The following is a 15,377-nucleotide window of genomic DNA, read 5'->3' on the forward strand; positions in this document are numbered from 1 at the left end:
TAACATATGCACACTGAAATCCCTCCTTGGCTACTGACCTAAGGCCACAGGCTCGCTTTGGCCTATAAACCCAACACGGTGACTATCTTGTACATATTTTCTAGCCAATAAAGCCTCAGGACTGCTTACAGAACCCTGTGTGCTTACCTGGAGAGTAGTCCATCCCAGAGCTGTTAACTGGATAATGACGGGCCCAAATCCTCTTTCCACCCAAATCCCCATCCTACTCTTGATGTGCAAAGCAACAGTCCGTTCACTTCCTGTTTGAAACACACACCTTAATCCAGCTGCATTTTGAGATTTAAGCCTCAGCCACACTACTTGAAGGAACATCCTTCCCCGACGACGGAATTACTAAAGAACAGATGGTACGGAAAGGGTTGCATTTCAATAGAACTAGCTTTATTTATTATTTATTTTTCAAACAAAAGGAATGGCCTATAAGCAAATGCGGATATGGACTGAGGGGGTGGGAGTGGCCTGAAGCTTAGAGTTGTTGCTGTGTCCTACTGGAAACAGCAGGTTAGAAGAAATAGTGAGGTCTTGTCTGCTTAAGGAGTCTGGAGATGCAAAGGTAAGTGGAATTTTTTTTTTTCTTTAGAAAAGGCGTTCTGCCAAGTCACCAGCAGGAGAGAGACACTAAAGTGGCTTCTGACGAACTAGGCGGGCTGTGCAGCTTAAGAACTGGCATCAACTCACGGTCTTCTCATTTTCCCCATTTTCTATAATTTTCCTCTTCTTCTCGTCTGTCTTTTTCTTGAAGATGTTATTTCGGTAAAACTGAAGCTCTTTGATGCTTTCACTAATGTCATCGAGTGCCCTACAAGCAAACACACCACACTGAAAAAAAAAAATGTCCCAAACACTGGAGATGAAAACCGTGACTTCTTACAAGCGACCTGGGAACGCGCGTTAGTTAGTGTGAGCGCCACAGCTGGTACGAAAAGAAATGGCACACCTCAGTGGTCCTAAGTCACCCATGCTGGTGTTCGCTTTATTTTATGTTTTAAATGCAGGAGATTAGAAAATCCCCTTTGTTTCAGAGGACTCAGATGTGTTTGGGGTGGAGGGGATCTCAGGTTCAAATGACTTTAGGAAGAAGCGAGGTTAATCATTTCCTTCCTGAGGTTCTCTCTAAAACATTGTCTAACTTAATATGTACATGAATTCCTAAGAAGAACCTGTACTACACATACTATATTTCTACAATGTAACCAACACATTCATGGGATACTTACCAGCAGCCCAAGAACCAGCGCTTGGGAAACACTGTAATACTCAGGGATGTCCCTGAACAGAACATACCTACATACTCCCCGCAGCTCATGTCTCCATCATCCTAATGAACGCCAATCATCAGATGAGACCGTACCTCGCCATAAAGGAGGCTCTGCCTCCTTTCTGTGGTAATGTGTGCTATGATCAGAGGCAGCTTGCCTCCACCTAACAGCTTTTCTTCTCTGACATGCTGTTTCTCAGCTGTTGGAGCCTGAGAAATCAGGTAACCAAGATTATTAAAAGTGTATGCAAGTAAATCAACACACTGTGGTGGGCCAAGGGCCCCTTCCAGAGTATTCATTGCCGGAGTTTTAAGACCTTCATTTCTGTGGCAAAGGCAATAATTCATTTTTCCTAAATCATATAGGAGTGGTAGAGGACTGAAACTCTATAAAACAGAGCCTCCCGCCCCCAGCTGAAGAGCTATTGGCAAGCGATGGCTGCTGGGGTGAGGGTCACTTTTCTTCGTGCCAGGTGACCCCACGTGTGTGAGCAGGCAGCACTAACTGGACTCAGTTATACAAAAGAGAAAAGGAAAACGGGTGTGCTGGTGTGCACTGCTAATCCCAGCACTCGGGAGGCTGAGGCAAGCAGATCTCTGTGAGTGTATGGCTAGCCTGGGCTAAACAGCAAATGCCTGGACAGCCAGGGCTACACAGAGAGCCCTTGTCTCAATCCAATACACACACACACACACACACACACACACACACACACGAAAAACAAACAAACAAAACCATAAAGGTAGGAAGGGGATATTTCAAGGAGACGGGAAGTGGGGGATGAAGTGATGATGGGAAGGGTGGGAGTCAGGGGTAGATATGATCGAGATTCATTGTAAATATGCATGATACTGTCAAAAATAAATTGTGAAATATTATTTGGAGATATACAGACATACATATATCCCCTCTGGTTACATAACAACACATAATCACATTTTTTCACATATGTGTTTGCATTTGTAGGTCAGAGGTCAACCAAGGCCGTCATCCTTAAGGACGCCATCCCACTCTTGAGACAGGGTCTCTTGTTAGCCTGCAGCTCACCAGCTAGGCTAGAGTGGCAGGCCATGGAACCCTATGCGGCCTTTCTCTGCCGCCTCAGTGCTGAGAGCAGAGCATGCACCACCCAGCATTTCACATGGATTCTGGAGATGGGACCTAGGTCTTTGTGCTTACGGTGGTGAGCTAGGTGCTTTACCAACTGAAGTATCTCCCCAACCCCAACAATGCATAATCCCTCATCACAACATTGAACTCGAAAACAGACCAAAATCTCAAAGTATTGTTAGACCCCGTTGTATGGCAAAGCCAGACCCAAACTTGGCAAAAGTTTACATACAGTTGTGAGCTATGCATCTTGTGGGAATAGCCACTTTTTTTTTTTTTTTTTGCAGCAATATCTATTGCATTATGGGGGCCAGTCTTCTTCAAATCCACTTAGGGGACTAATGGTGAACAATGGAGGTGACCATTAGCTTCCTAAACTGAAAAGGAGCTGGTGAGATGGGTCAGAGGATAAAGACACCTTTGCCAAGCCTCATGACCCAAGTTTAACCCACACGCCCAACTCCTAAGACCTGCCTCTACATCTTCACACATGCACCATGTCCACACATGCATGCAAGTGCCTGCTCGTGCGCACACAACGTAATATAATAGGGAAATCAATAAAATCTGAAAAAGTCTAAACTCAAAAAATTCTAAACCTCCATTGTTTCTGATAAAATATCTTAAACCTGAATTGGTACACTATCATTTGGGGACGCCCCCTGTGGACACAATAGAAGGCCATTCTAGCTCAGGGACCGGTCTTTCTGTGATGCCTGGAACTGTACACTACAGAGTATCTCAATTAAGTAAATCAGTAAACCAAATGCTTCCCTTAACCAGCTTTTCTTTCTAAATGGCTTCAAAATTGAAAAGAAACAGTGTGTGCCTGAAGTTGCCAGCACAGACACACCAAAAAGCAAAAGTATCCAGGCAGGACAACTGCTTGATACAAAAGTTTACAGTGTCCTAAGTCCCGTCCATGTCCTGTCTCCCCCCCCCCCCCCCCCCCCCCCCCCCCCCGTTTTTCAAGACAGGCTTTCTCTGTGTAGCTTTGCGCCTTTCCTGGAACTCGCTTTGGAGACCAGGCTGGCCTCGAACTCACAGAGATCCGCCTGCCTCTGCCTCCCGAGTGCTGGATTTAAGGTGTACGCCACCACCACCCGGCTACAGTGTCCTAATTTCTGATGGCCACATATCTGCTGTCTGCATCCTCTGTGAGAAGAGAGATAACAGTGCTAGTTTCTACAAAGGTCACACAAATTGTTTCGTCTTACTTCCAAACCATGTTTTAAGACTGTAACAGACTACATGACTCAAAACAAAACAACCCCACCCCACCCCACCCCCAAAAAAAGCCGAAGATAGAACCCTGCTGAGAACAGGATGGAGAAACCTAGGCAGAATCCTTGGGGCTCTTAGTGTAGAAAAGTTACCTTTCCACGACTTGATTTTGCCCAGGAAAGAATAGAGAGGAGAGGTTATTACTGAAGAAGTCAGGTTGGGGTTAAGTGTGTGTCAGCCCTCACGGGAAGGTCCCGATCTTACCTGTGAGAAGCGGCCTTCTTCGGTGCAAACTCATAATCCTCTGGATACCAGCGTCTATACACAGTAAAAATTATAAACTCTCAAAGGAAGCCGTCTCAAGCGCACTGAGCAATCACCTTCAAGTCATCTATCTACTGGCTTTTGCTTGTTTGAGACAGGGTCTCAGGTAGCACAGGCTGCCCTGGTCCTCCTGGTCCTCCTGGTCCTCCTGGTCCTCCTGCCTCCACCTCCAGAGGAGTACAATAACAGGCACCTTGCTGGGAATCGAACCCAGGGCTTCCCACAGACTAAGCAAGGTTCCACCAACTGAGCGACATCCCCAACCTCTTCAGGTCACTAATTAACACTGGAAAAGGCTTTTCCTCTCTTTACCCTAGAAACTCTCTTTAAACAAGTCTGTCAATATAGAGGATTCCTAAGTCTCTAACAGCCCAGCCCTTGCCATGCTTCCTGTCCCACGTATATAACTGCCTGCTGGGCATCTCCACCTAACCCACCAGGCACTTCTAATGGAATATATAGAAGACCACACATCCTCCACTCCCATCCTCAAATGCAACCCTTCCTTCCTCTTAGTCTCTGCTCCGTCCACCTAAGCTGCTTCAGCCAGGAATGCTGCTAACCCCTTTCTCGAGGGTCTCTTTCTTTGCCCCCTCATCCAGGCACCTAGCATCATGCCTGCTGATCTTGGCGAATGTTTTTTCCCTTCCGAGGACCCCATGGCCAGTTAGTTCCCTCCCTTGTTTCTCAGTCCCTGAGAGGATACACGTCTTTCTATCACTTTATCTGCCACCTTCTAAGCGGAATACAATTTGTCCGCATCCTTCCATTAACACTTTCTCAAAGGAGCTGCATCCCTTATTAGATAAAATCAAACATCATGAGCGGGCCCACAAGCCCTTTATGGTCCAGCCTTGGTCTCACCTTTGCCGATGTCAAGCTTTCCACCTCAGCATTAACAAATAATCTGTAATTTATTTTAACATGCATCTTTTTTTTGTTGTTGTTAAGACAGGGTCTCACGTAGCCCAGGCTGGCTTCCTGATCCTCCTGCCTCCATCTTCCCCAGGGCTGGAGGTACAGGTGTGCACTACTACATCCTGTGTATACAGCGCTGGGGGCTACAAGCCAGAACTTCCTGCACGCTGGGCAAACATTCCCCCTGGGCTGCATCCCACCATCCCTGTGCCTATTTTGTCTTGGCTTCCAATTCCCTAGCATCCTCCTATCTCCGCCTGCATTCAGGAATGTTCTCTCCTCATTCAAACTTCTTTCACTCTCACTGAAAAGGCTGTGTGCTAGATAAAGCTTTCTGACTCCCCCTGTTCCTCCAGCACGCCGAGCTCTCCCCGGCCCCCTCATACTCTGCCTGCATCTGCATCACACGACTCACTAGGCAGTTTATTTTTAGGGTGTTTTTTACACCTCTGTCAACTCACTAGACTGAGCAACTCAAGAGCGTTTCATGCCGGTGTTCCCAGAGGGGAGGCCAATGCACAGGTTCTCTGGCTTCATGAAATCTATGTGGAAGACTTCTGACATTTCTCCCACGCCTCACCACTCAGAATAAATAAGGACCCGGACAAATGAGACTGGGACGAGGAAGACACACACCCACTCGGCACCCTCGATTCTATTCAATTATTTTCTACAAACTCTCCATTAAAACATGCTCCATGAGGCAACAGAATGGATCCTAAATACAGCCCTTACCTGCATAGTTCTTTAACAGTGCTCACGTCAATTATCCTATAATGAAGATGTTTCATGAACTGGGGCATGTATTTGTCAAGAAACTTCTTATCTGCGTGAACTGAGTTCCCTAGAAAGACACGAAGCATACCGCGTCTGCGCGTTTCTAACAGCGTACAGCATGATATAAACATTCATAGATCATATCTGAAATGGAAGTGAACTTTTTTTTTTCAAACAGTTCCTAAAAACTGATGTCTCCATCAAATCTGAGTACTTCGGATTAGGTTATAAATACGGGTTCTCCAGCAGGTCACCAGTCTAGCTCACAATAAACTCATAAGCAGCCTCTTGTGGGCAGAATTGACTGTCTAGCCTTCCATCCACTTAAAGAGTTTAAATCTGTTACTTTTCAAGTTCATTCCAGATGTGCAGACTTGTTCCCAGTGTCACAAAATCCACACTACTAACACTAAAAATTTAACTGAATCATATAGTAGATAAACCTTTATTTTACATTCCAATGTTTTTGACAAATCATATCCATATTCATGTTTCCATACAATAATTTATATTATAAACACTGGATTTTAAATGAGAACTCTAAAATGGATATCAGTCGCATCGGCTAAGGAAAAAAAAAACATTTATACAATATATGCTCTTGTATATAATGCCAAAACTTTTCTTTATATTGAAAGTGTTAAGTTACCAGACCAATTTACATACACAAATGCAAACACACCCTCACAGAATATTACCTTCCCTCTGACAATGTCAACCCTTTAAAAATCTTAGCATAATAGACCTGGTCTCTTTAAAGTCAATGTCTCAGGGATGGAGCAGGGGTGGGGAGAGATAGGTAAATGACTTTAGACTAACCAGCTAGGGAGGAAATAACCAAATAAAATATATATGAGCAGTGACTAAATCTGGGTTCAAAACAGACACTTTACGGTATTTCAAATGTGGGCAAGGTACCATGGATGTTCTTAAATGATGTTAATGATTTCCAATGCAACAATAATACTGTGTTACATAAGAAAACGTCCTGACTCTTAGGAGCTGCTTGAGGGGACTTTAGGAAGGGAAGTATCACAAAGCCTGCAGTTTATTTTCAAATGTCCAAAAGCAGCAAGAAAAATAGAGGGGAAACCAACGTGACAAAGGTGAACGATGACCAAATCCAACTTTTCTGTGCATTTGGAATTGTTTCCATAATAAAAATATGGGGGGAATTTTTGCTGAGTTCGTCTGTGTTTCTCAGATCTCAGATCAAGTTCCAAGCCATTTCACTGATACACAAAAGTGAGACGTGTATTCCAAATCAGGGTGGGTGGAAGGCAAGGATGGTCTCAGCTGGTTTCTCTGGAACTCTGGAACTCTCTGGTTTCTTGAACCATTACTATAGAAGACTATCTACAAGATAGACATAGGATTGGATTTTACCTGCAAGTGGACAGAGCCCCGGAGGAGTCTGCTGTCGTACAAAGGACAGAAATTCATACTCTGCCTGCTGCAATGTAATTGTACTCTCCTTCACTGCCTTGGTAAGACCAGACTGCAAGAGAGAATCCCCAGCCCCCACCAGAAACACATGAAGTCAGTTTTCAAACGCATCCGAAATGAAACTTCACTTCTAAAACTGGTAAATATAACCACAGCTGGACCAGTTTTGGAGGGGGAGGGGCTCAAGTTTGAACTGACACTGCCATCTTTACACCAATTTTCTTTCTTAAAGAATCCAAACCAAATTAAGTTATGCTCCCGATTGTTAATATCACTTCTACACAGTCAGAAAAGATGGCGCTCAGAGTCCAAGGCTAGACCCTCCGGGAAGAGACAGCTACTACCAGGAAAGCAGCAGTCCCCCTTCTCTGTGGGTCGAGGTCTAACCTTATCCACAAGACTGACTTGAGTAACACTTGAAATTCCACAATGCGTTCGCGACAGACTGAATGTAGAAGAGAAAAAAAAAAGAGGACATTCAGGAGAAGGTGATCTCGAGAGGTCCCAGAGATGAAAAGTGAACAAGCAAGCAGCTGCCCAGGCTTGCCCAGCCATCTTCTGCTAACCCTTTCATAACACCATCCACCAAGGGCACAGGATTCAGATGTGCGAGCAACAAGCTTGTGACCGATCCCCAAAGCAGCAATCTTGTTATTTGGTAATGTTACCTTCCCATGATGCTCCTTGCACCAATCTGACATGCTGTCCAGCAACTCATCCGGCTGTTTGATAATCAGGTTGGGACCCTGTGGGTGGGAAAGGCCATTAGTCATCAAGGAAATCAAAAGAAGCTGGGCATGGTGCATACAGCTTTAATCACTGCACTTGGGAGGCTGAGACGGATGCCGATCTCCTTGACTTTGAGGCCAGCTGGGTCTGCAAGGTCAGTTCTAAGCCAGCCAGAGCTATGTAAGAATCAACAGAAATAACTCTACTTTCAAACTGTATTTATTTATGTGTGTATTTAGGGAGAGGGGTGTATATGCACAAGCATGTGAGGTCAGAGGCCAGCCTTGGGTGCTGTTCCTCATGAGCCATCCACCTAGGGACCTAAGGCTTGCCAAAGAGTAGGCTAGCTAGCAAGTCCCCAAAGAGCCACCTATTTCCACCTCCCTGCAACTGGGATTACAGATGCACACCACCATCTGACACAGGGGTGAAGATCTAACTCAGGATGGTCTGCGTACACAGTGAGCACTTTACCCATGACTAAGCTATTACTCCAACAACATCTTTTCTTTTTGAAATACACGTTGATATCTGCATACTTTGGAGAGGCTAGGACTGAGGAAAGGGATCAAATAAACAACAGCTTGCTATATGTGGACTGTGAATAAAGTTATATTCTGTAGTTTTAGCTTTATATTTAAAAAAATTAATGTTTTTAAAGAAATAACTAATAATATAAGAAGAAAAAAATGGCCCTCAAATTCTCAGTTCCATTCACAAATTTCTTTAAATTAAGAAAACCATTAAAAATTTAGTTTGGGTTATGTATATGCTTGTGTGCCTGTGTATGTGTGTGCTGGTATCCTTGGAGGCCGGAGGGCACAGCACCCCTGGAGCTGGAGTTACAAGCAGCTGTGAGCTACCCAACATGGGTGCTGGGAACTGACTCTGGTCCCTTTTAAGAGCAGTACACTACTTTAACTGCTGAGCTATCTCTCTGGTCCTTAAATTTTATCTGCGTGTGCGCACGCACACACGCACGCACGCACGCGCACACACACACACATACTCCTAACACACCGTGATTGTGGAAGTCAAAGAACAACTTGTGGGAGTCAGTTCTACCAGTTGGGTTCTGAGATCAAATTCAGGTCATCAGTCTTGGCCTCAAGCCCCTTCACCCACTGAACCAGCTTGCCAGCCCTCCAGTCCAGGTAATAAGAGTCTGTCAGGGAGCCTGACAGGTAGAACTAAGCTTATCATGTTTGTTTCTCCTCAAAAGACAAAGATCATAAGAAAGTCTAGCTTTCCTCATCAGGCCCTAACAGAATGCAAGAAATTACAGGCAACTGATGTAAACTCTCTGCAGAAGACTATCTACTACTTAATGCAAGCAATTATGACTAGTAAAGTGGTAAAGAGAGATTTCAGTCACTGAAAGGAATTCAAGTTTAATCAGCATGGCTTATATCCTTTTTAAAAATTATATTGTTTATTTATTTGTATGCAAGAATGTAAGTGCAACACATTCCTCTCTGTCTCTGTCTGCGTGTGGGGGGAAGGTGTGTGTGTGTGTGTGTGTGTGTGTGTGTGTGTGTGTGTGCGCGTGCGCGCGCGCATGCGTGTGTAAGTCGGAAGACAAGAGCTGGTCCTCTCCTTCCACCATGTGGCTCCTAAGGATTGAACTTCGGTCATCAGAATTGGCAGCAAGCAAGGGCCCCACTGAACCCCTATAGCTTAAACTCAACAGCTAGTCTAGAACTGTTCTAAAATAGGCCTGCCATCTAAAACTGAATTGTAACCAAATACAGAAACAGATGTTGACAATCTCGGTAGAGAAATTTAAAAAAAAAAAAATGTTTAAAAAAACTGGGGAACAGAAAAGACATACTGTAAATCTACTGACCTCTTCTAGACTGCTCCTTGGCAAACTAAGGCATCCAAATTAGGTTTGCAAAACAGGATGCTTCTACCAGCAAAAACAAAACAAAACAAAACAAAACAAACAAAAAAAGTTCCTCAGACCCTTGCATGAGAATAAAACACACTTTCCACAGAACTGACATCCCTTGAGTGTTTTCTTTACCAATTGACTTAAGCCTTCGAACAAATCCCCCATTCACGAGCAACTGTATGGACGCACACCCAAAGTTCCCCTGGGTACATATCAACCAACTGATCCATTAAAACCGTATTTTGGGTCGTCAAGAGGCTAAAAGAAAAATACTTCTTTGGCCAAGGGTAAGCAGAGCTGGTAAAATAAAGACACTTGACTGTTTATTGCCAGTAAGTTCCAAGTCAGAAAAATAAGCAAGCAAACCTAAAGCTCGGCGCTTGATTTATTTATTTACAGGTTTTAAAGAAGTTGTTATAAGAAATAATCTCTAGTTCTCTTCCAGATAAGTCTGATGCCACGACAAGACAGGGATTCATCTCTAAATGTCCTGTGTTGTTCTTTTTTGTTTTTAACTTTTGCTGGTGTCGTCGTTGTTTTGAGACAGTCTCACTGTGTAGCCTTGGCTGACCTGGAACTCACTCTGTGGACCAGCCTGACTTCGAGCTCACAGAGATTGGCCTGCTTCTGCCTTCCAAAGTGCCGAGAGGAAAGGTGTGTGATATCATGCCCAGCTGAAAATGCCCAATCTCCTCTGCCTACCCAGGGAATAAAAAGAAGTCCTAACTATAGGCTTAGGAGATGTCTACAGCTCCTGTGTTTATCAAGTCTACCCTCTTAGAACTCGTTACTAACAAGACTCCCCTTTGCACCGCATCCCTACGGGATTTGCTGTTGTTTTATTTGATGCTAATTTTATTCCTATATGTATGTGTCTGGTGGGGGTACCCATGGAGGCCAGAAGAGGGCCATCAAATCCTTTAGAGCTGGAGATCTGGGTGCTTGTGAGATACCTGATAGAGGTAGGTACTGGGACGCAAACTCTTCATGATTGAGTAGTACATGTTTTAACTACTGAGCTACCTCTCCAGCCCCACTATGTAGCTTTGGCTGGCCTGGAACCAGCCATACAGACTAGGCTGGTCTCAACTCACAGAGATCCACCTGCCATTGCCTCCCAAGTGCTGGGATTAAAGGTGTGAGCCACTATGCCTAGCCTGCTTTGTTTTTTAATTACTTCAAATACTGAGGACCATATCACGATCAGGGATTTCATCTATGAATCAAAGATACCACAAGCTTTTAAAATGCTTCACGAGTGGCTAAAATACAAATGCCCACAGGTGTGTTTTACTTGTTTTGCTAAATGTTTCAGTTAAAAGCAGCATGATCAAAATTTTTATTACAGCTAAGAGAACACAGTCTAGAAGAGTATCAGTCAACGGTCTAGGACCCTAACACAGACGTGCAGGAAGCACACATCCAGCTGAAAAGGCAATCAGCCATCTGGAACAATAGGTATTGTCTGTGAGGATTCAACCAACTCAGACCGACCCTCATCTGTCTGTAAGGAATGTAAATGGATTTTTTCTCTTATCATTCCCAGTATAAAAAATACTTACATGCACTGACATTGCATTGGGTATTCTACAGGAAGGATTACCACAGGCAATCTAGAGGTGATTCCAAGTACTTACTAGGTAAAGGACATAAGCACATGAGATTCTGGTCCTTACAGAGGACTCCTGGAACTAATCCCCTATGGGGTGGTGAAGAGATAACTATATGTGGAATTAAAGTCAAAGTTATGACATAAAGATGGAAAACTCTGGTAGAGGTCACCACACCTGATAGGACCAAAACTGGCCAGACTACTGGTTAGGAGCACTTCAGACTGCCTGGATCTAGAGAGTCCTTTAACCAGCTTCCCCAGTACCTAACCAAGTTCCCCAAATTTCTGTAGCCCAATGTCTTCAGGTGTAAAATAAGCACTTAATAACAGAACCAACTTTATGGTCATAAGAACCAACACATGTAAAGCCATCAGGACTATTTAGCCCTCAGAAAAACAGCCAGCTTTGTTTCTATAAATTTCAACTGAAAAATCAATTCAGTTCCACCTCATAATTGCTTCTACCTCAATGTTGGTTTGAGTACCAACTCTAACACATCCTAGCATATTGTGGTGGACCTTAACCTACACGGACCTCAATCCACTCAATTTTTCAATCGGAGTGGAAGAAGCCATCTTTAGATTCCCCAATGCCCTTTAAGTGGTATGAATGTATTTACATGGCATCACCTACTTCAGCCAAAATGTTAAGATCAGAGTCAGTTATCAGACAGGCCATCTCAATAATCTGATCCTTCTCAATGTCCAATCCTGTCATCTGCAAAAAATAAAAAAATAAAAATAAAAATAAAAAAATTTGTAAAAATGAGCATATATATAACACATGAAACCACCTTTTGTAAACCTCTTCTGCCCAAGTTTATATAGATTCCTTTGTTCATACTCGATTACATTCTAGGATACCAGTAATGCTGTTTCTTTCCTGGGAAGTACTCGGGATAAGAAGTTCTGAGCGCTCAGAGACTGCAACAGACATTTACTGTGGGCTAGCTAATGCCAAATGCTGTGCCTGTCCTGGGAACGGATGCAAAGTAAACAAGATAAATACAACACTTAATTACAGAAAAGTGAACTCAGTAACATGACCTATCTGAAGTTTATAAAGGCTTCCTATTTGTTCCAACATCTGATCTTTATCATCATCTAGAGTAAAAAGTTAACAACTAAACTCTTGTCATGAGGAAAAAACTGAGGCTCGGGGCAGGCCTAAGTGTGAATGCGTTAACACTAAAAGGGTTCTGTTCCCAGTGCACTTTGAGTAACTTGAATCTTCAACTGGGGCCTCAATTTTCTCTTTTATGGAATGAGGGGTAAGGCTGAGTCATCTCCTGAGTCCCAACTAGTTTAAGCAACCTAGTCTTTTAAGGCTAGGAGGTGGATGCGGGGAGGGGGGCGCACAGAGGCGCTGTCCCCACCCCCACCCTTGATCCTGAGCCCAGGGACACTAGAGGGCTAGGCAAATTCACTTCTGGGTGGAGGTCGAGGCTGCGGAGAGGGAAGACACATGGATGGCTCCACCCAGATGGAAAGAAACCCCACAGTCCAACACAGTCCCGGAACCACGCAGAACTCCTGGCTCGGGCACCCGGGGCTGTGCTCACCTGCCGCACCTGACACCCGGACCCCCGCCGCCTCCCAGAACAGGTGGGTCCTTCGGTCCCGGGCTCGCCTCCCCGCACCCCCAGCCGGACTCTCACCTCCAGGTCCACCCAGACCATCCGCTGAGCCATGCTCTCCCCTGCCGCCATGGCTGCGCCACCTTCGCTGACACCTCGCGCCCCGAACTGCCCGTGCCTGCCACCCACGCCCCGCAACAGCCTGGAGCCCAGGGATACGCCTAGCATCACCCGGCACGAGCCGCCACGGCCCCAGCCCCGCCGGCCCAGCGCGCGCAGGCGCCACAGTCGCTAAACGTCGCAAACCCACTGGGAGGTGCCGGGAGAAGACTACAAGCCCCAATGTGCCGCGCGCCGACTCGCCCTCCACAGCCACGCTTGGCTGCCGAAAGGGCTGGTGGGAGCGGGAGTCCTTGGTCCAGCCGCCGGCTCCCCCTCCCCCGCCACGTGTTTTCCGATGTTACGGGACTGGCTTGTATTCCATTGCTAAAGTTTGTCTGTTTCCCGGAGGTATCACTCCTGAGTTTTTATTAGTTCTGAGCAGCGGACTTGAAAAGGTTTTACTTCGAAAAAGAATCTGATTGTCTGTTTAAGAATTTTTTAAAATGTATCTTTCCCTTACTAATAACCCCCCCCTTTTTTTTTTTACCTGCCCCTCCCTTCCACGTATTGAGTATATTTCTTATTTACTTGGAATCCGAGAATGACGTGCTATTTTGAGCTACAAGGCCAAATCCGCCATCATCGTTTAGAAGTCCTTAAATGGGCTCTTGTCTGAAAGATGACTTCGCACATATCAGGTGTTCCATAAATGTTCCTTTCCCGTCCTTGGTAGAAGCCTTGTCTCATATTCCAGGTTGCCGGAACGTGTGGGCTGTGTTTTGGTTGTTAGATCTTATACTACTTTACCTTTAAAACTTTTCAAAGTTAAATCATGTCCTTGTATAATTTTTGCAGCCTACTAAAGCGAACTGAAATAGTTCTGCCTGTTCTGTCGTCCACTCTGATTCTGTCATCCATTCTGGTTTTGATCAAAGGGTCCTTAATCTCCCACTAAATAGCTGCGGTTTTCATCACCGCCTCTGGAAGGGGCCTCTGTGGGGATCGCTTACGTTTTAGCTTAGTAGCAAACACCTCTGCAAAGGGTAGTTTTATCATATACGTGCTCAGTCTTGAATCACATACTCCTGTGTCTTTTTCTGAGAGCCGTGTTGCCATTAATTACAGAGCTTGTGGTTGGTAGCACAGTAATTCCTACCCGGTGAGCTGGTTTTGTGAGACAAACATTGTTGCCCAATCAGAGCTTTAGGGATGCTGCAACCTACTAGAGGATTTCAGCTACTTAACCGGCCAAGCTTGACCAGAGAAACGGAAAGATATGGAAACGTGTGACAATATATGTTCAATTTTACCGCAGAATAGATACGTATATTATAACAGCATTGCCTTAATGAATCATACTGTTTTTAGTTTGTAATCACTTTTGGCCCTAATCATTGGAAGAAGAACTCCATTGGCATAATAGAAACTTGGTTTGTTTGTATGTTGTTTTTGTTTCTTTTGTTTTGTTGAGACAGAGACTCACTACAGAACTCTAGGTGGCCTGGAACACTACCTCCCAAGTGCTAGTATTAAAGATGTGCACCAGCATGGTGCACATATAGAAACTTCTATCAGCTGGGCTTATTATCACCCTGAAGTACTATTTCTTTACATTTTGAAAGAAAGAATACCTTCTGTTTTCCACATCTTTAGGGTGGAGAAATAGCCCAAAAGTTAAAAGTACTTGTTGCTCGTGCAGAGGAAGTAACCCCAGCTCTGTGGGATGTGTTGTCCTCTTCAGGCCTTCATGGGGCACCAGTAAACACAGAGAGAGAGAGGAGGGGGGGGAGGGGAGGGGAGAGGAGGGGAGGGGGGAGGGGAGGGGAGGGGAGGGGGGAGGGAGAGAGAGAACAGATAAAATAGATCTTTAAAAATTACATCTTTTGGTGATGGTATTTAACAGGTTATATCCCAAAAAGCCATGCTGATGGTATATTTTTTTTGGGGGGGGGGGAATGAATGCTTAAAATTAGTTATGTAAAGGCCACAGGAAACTGTCTCAAAAATAAACAGAAATGATGTGTGGGCTTTCTGGAAACTTCCATGTTTGTTCAGCTATAGTACTATGTTCCTGATACAATGATAAGTACAGATTTCGTGTTGTTACCATGAATAAAACACTCATGTTCCCAAAATTCTAAAGAAATTATAAAGCAGGAAATGGTAAAGGAAAAGTAGATTTGGATTTACACAGTTTTGCCAAACTAGGCACAGTGGGTAGGTGTGCTAATTTCTTCCACACCATGTCTATGGCCATCTTTTGAGTTTGTAGGAAGCCATGTGAAGAAGGCTAGGATATTGTAAATTTAGCTGAGACAGGTCCTTTCCTGGGGGAAAGGGGATATGGCCCATAAATTGCATGTGCTGTCCTTGTTTTCTGCTAC

General features: G+C 44.6%; 1 protein-coding gene across 2 annotated transcripts; it reads right to left on the reverse strand.

Moving 5' to 3' along the window:
* Nucleotides 1-380: 380 nt before the first annotated feature.
* On the reverse strand, nt 381-13,200 carry Rexo2 (RNA exonuclease 2). 2 transcript variants are annotated; one of them, XM_042280866.2, is made up of 7 exons: nt 12,973-13,185; nt 11,949-12,032; nt 7,748-7,825; nt 7,020-7,131; nt 5,592-5,700; nt 3,879-3,932; nt 381-820 (listed from the first exon to the last, which is right to left on the reverse strand). In XM_042280866.2, exons 1-7 carry the CDS (start codon nt 13,117-13,119, stop codon nt 691-693), a joined length of 714 nt encoding a protein of 237 aa, XP_042136800.1. In that variant the 5' UTR covers nt 13,120-13,185; the 3' UTR covers nt 381-690. The 2 variants fall into 2 exon arrangements, with proteins under 2 accessions (XP_042136800.1, XP_042136801.1); XM_042280867.2 differs by lacking the exons at nt 381-820; nt 3,879-3,932; nt 5,592-5,700; nt 7,020-7,131 and adding an exon at nt 6,701-6,989 and having other exon boundaries at nt 12,973-13,200.
* Between the last annotated feature and the right edge of the window lie 2,177 nt (nt 13,201-15,377).

The sequence above is a fragment of the Peromyscus maniculatus genome, chromosome 7 (genome assembly GCF_049852395.1).
Source record: "Peromyscus maniculatus bairdii isolate BWxNUB_F1_BW_parent chromosome 7, HU_Pman_BW_mat_3.1, whole genome shotgun sequence".
Taxonomy (NCBI): Eukaryota; Metazoa; Chordata; class Mammalia; order Rodentia; family Cricetidae; genus Peromyscus; species Peromyscus maniculatus.

What these genes read in the sequence shown, in the direction of transcription:
- Rexo2 (XM_042280866.2), bottom strand. Translation starts at nt 13,119, where the DNA reads ATGCTAGGCGTATCCCTGGGCTCCAGGCTGTTGCGGGGCGTGGGTGGC. An exon ending in GCAAGGAGCATCATGGGAAG is followed by an intron (nt 7,132 to 7,747) that starts GTAACATTACCA and finishes TCTCTCTTGCAG; the next exon opens with TCTGGTCTTACCAAGGCAGT. An exon ending in ACTGTTAAAGAACTATGCAG is followed by an intron (nt 3,933 to 5,591) that starts GTAAGGGCTGTA and finishes TACTGTGTATAG; the next exon opens with ACGCTGGTATCCAGAGGATT.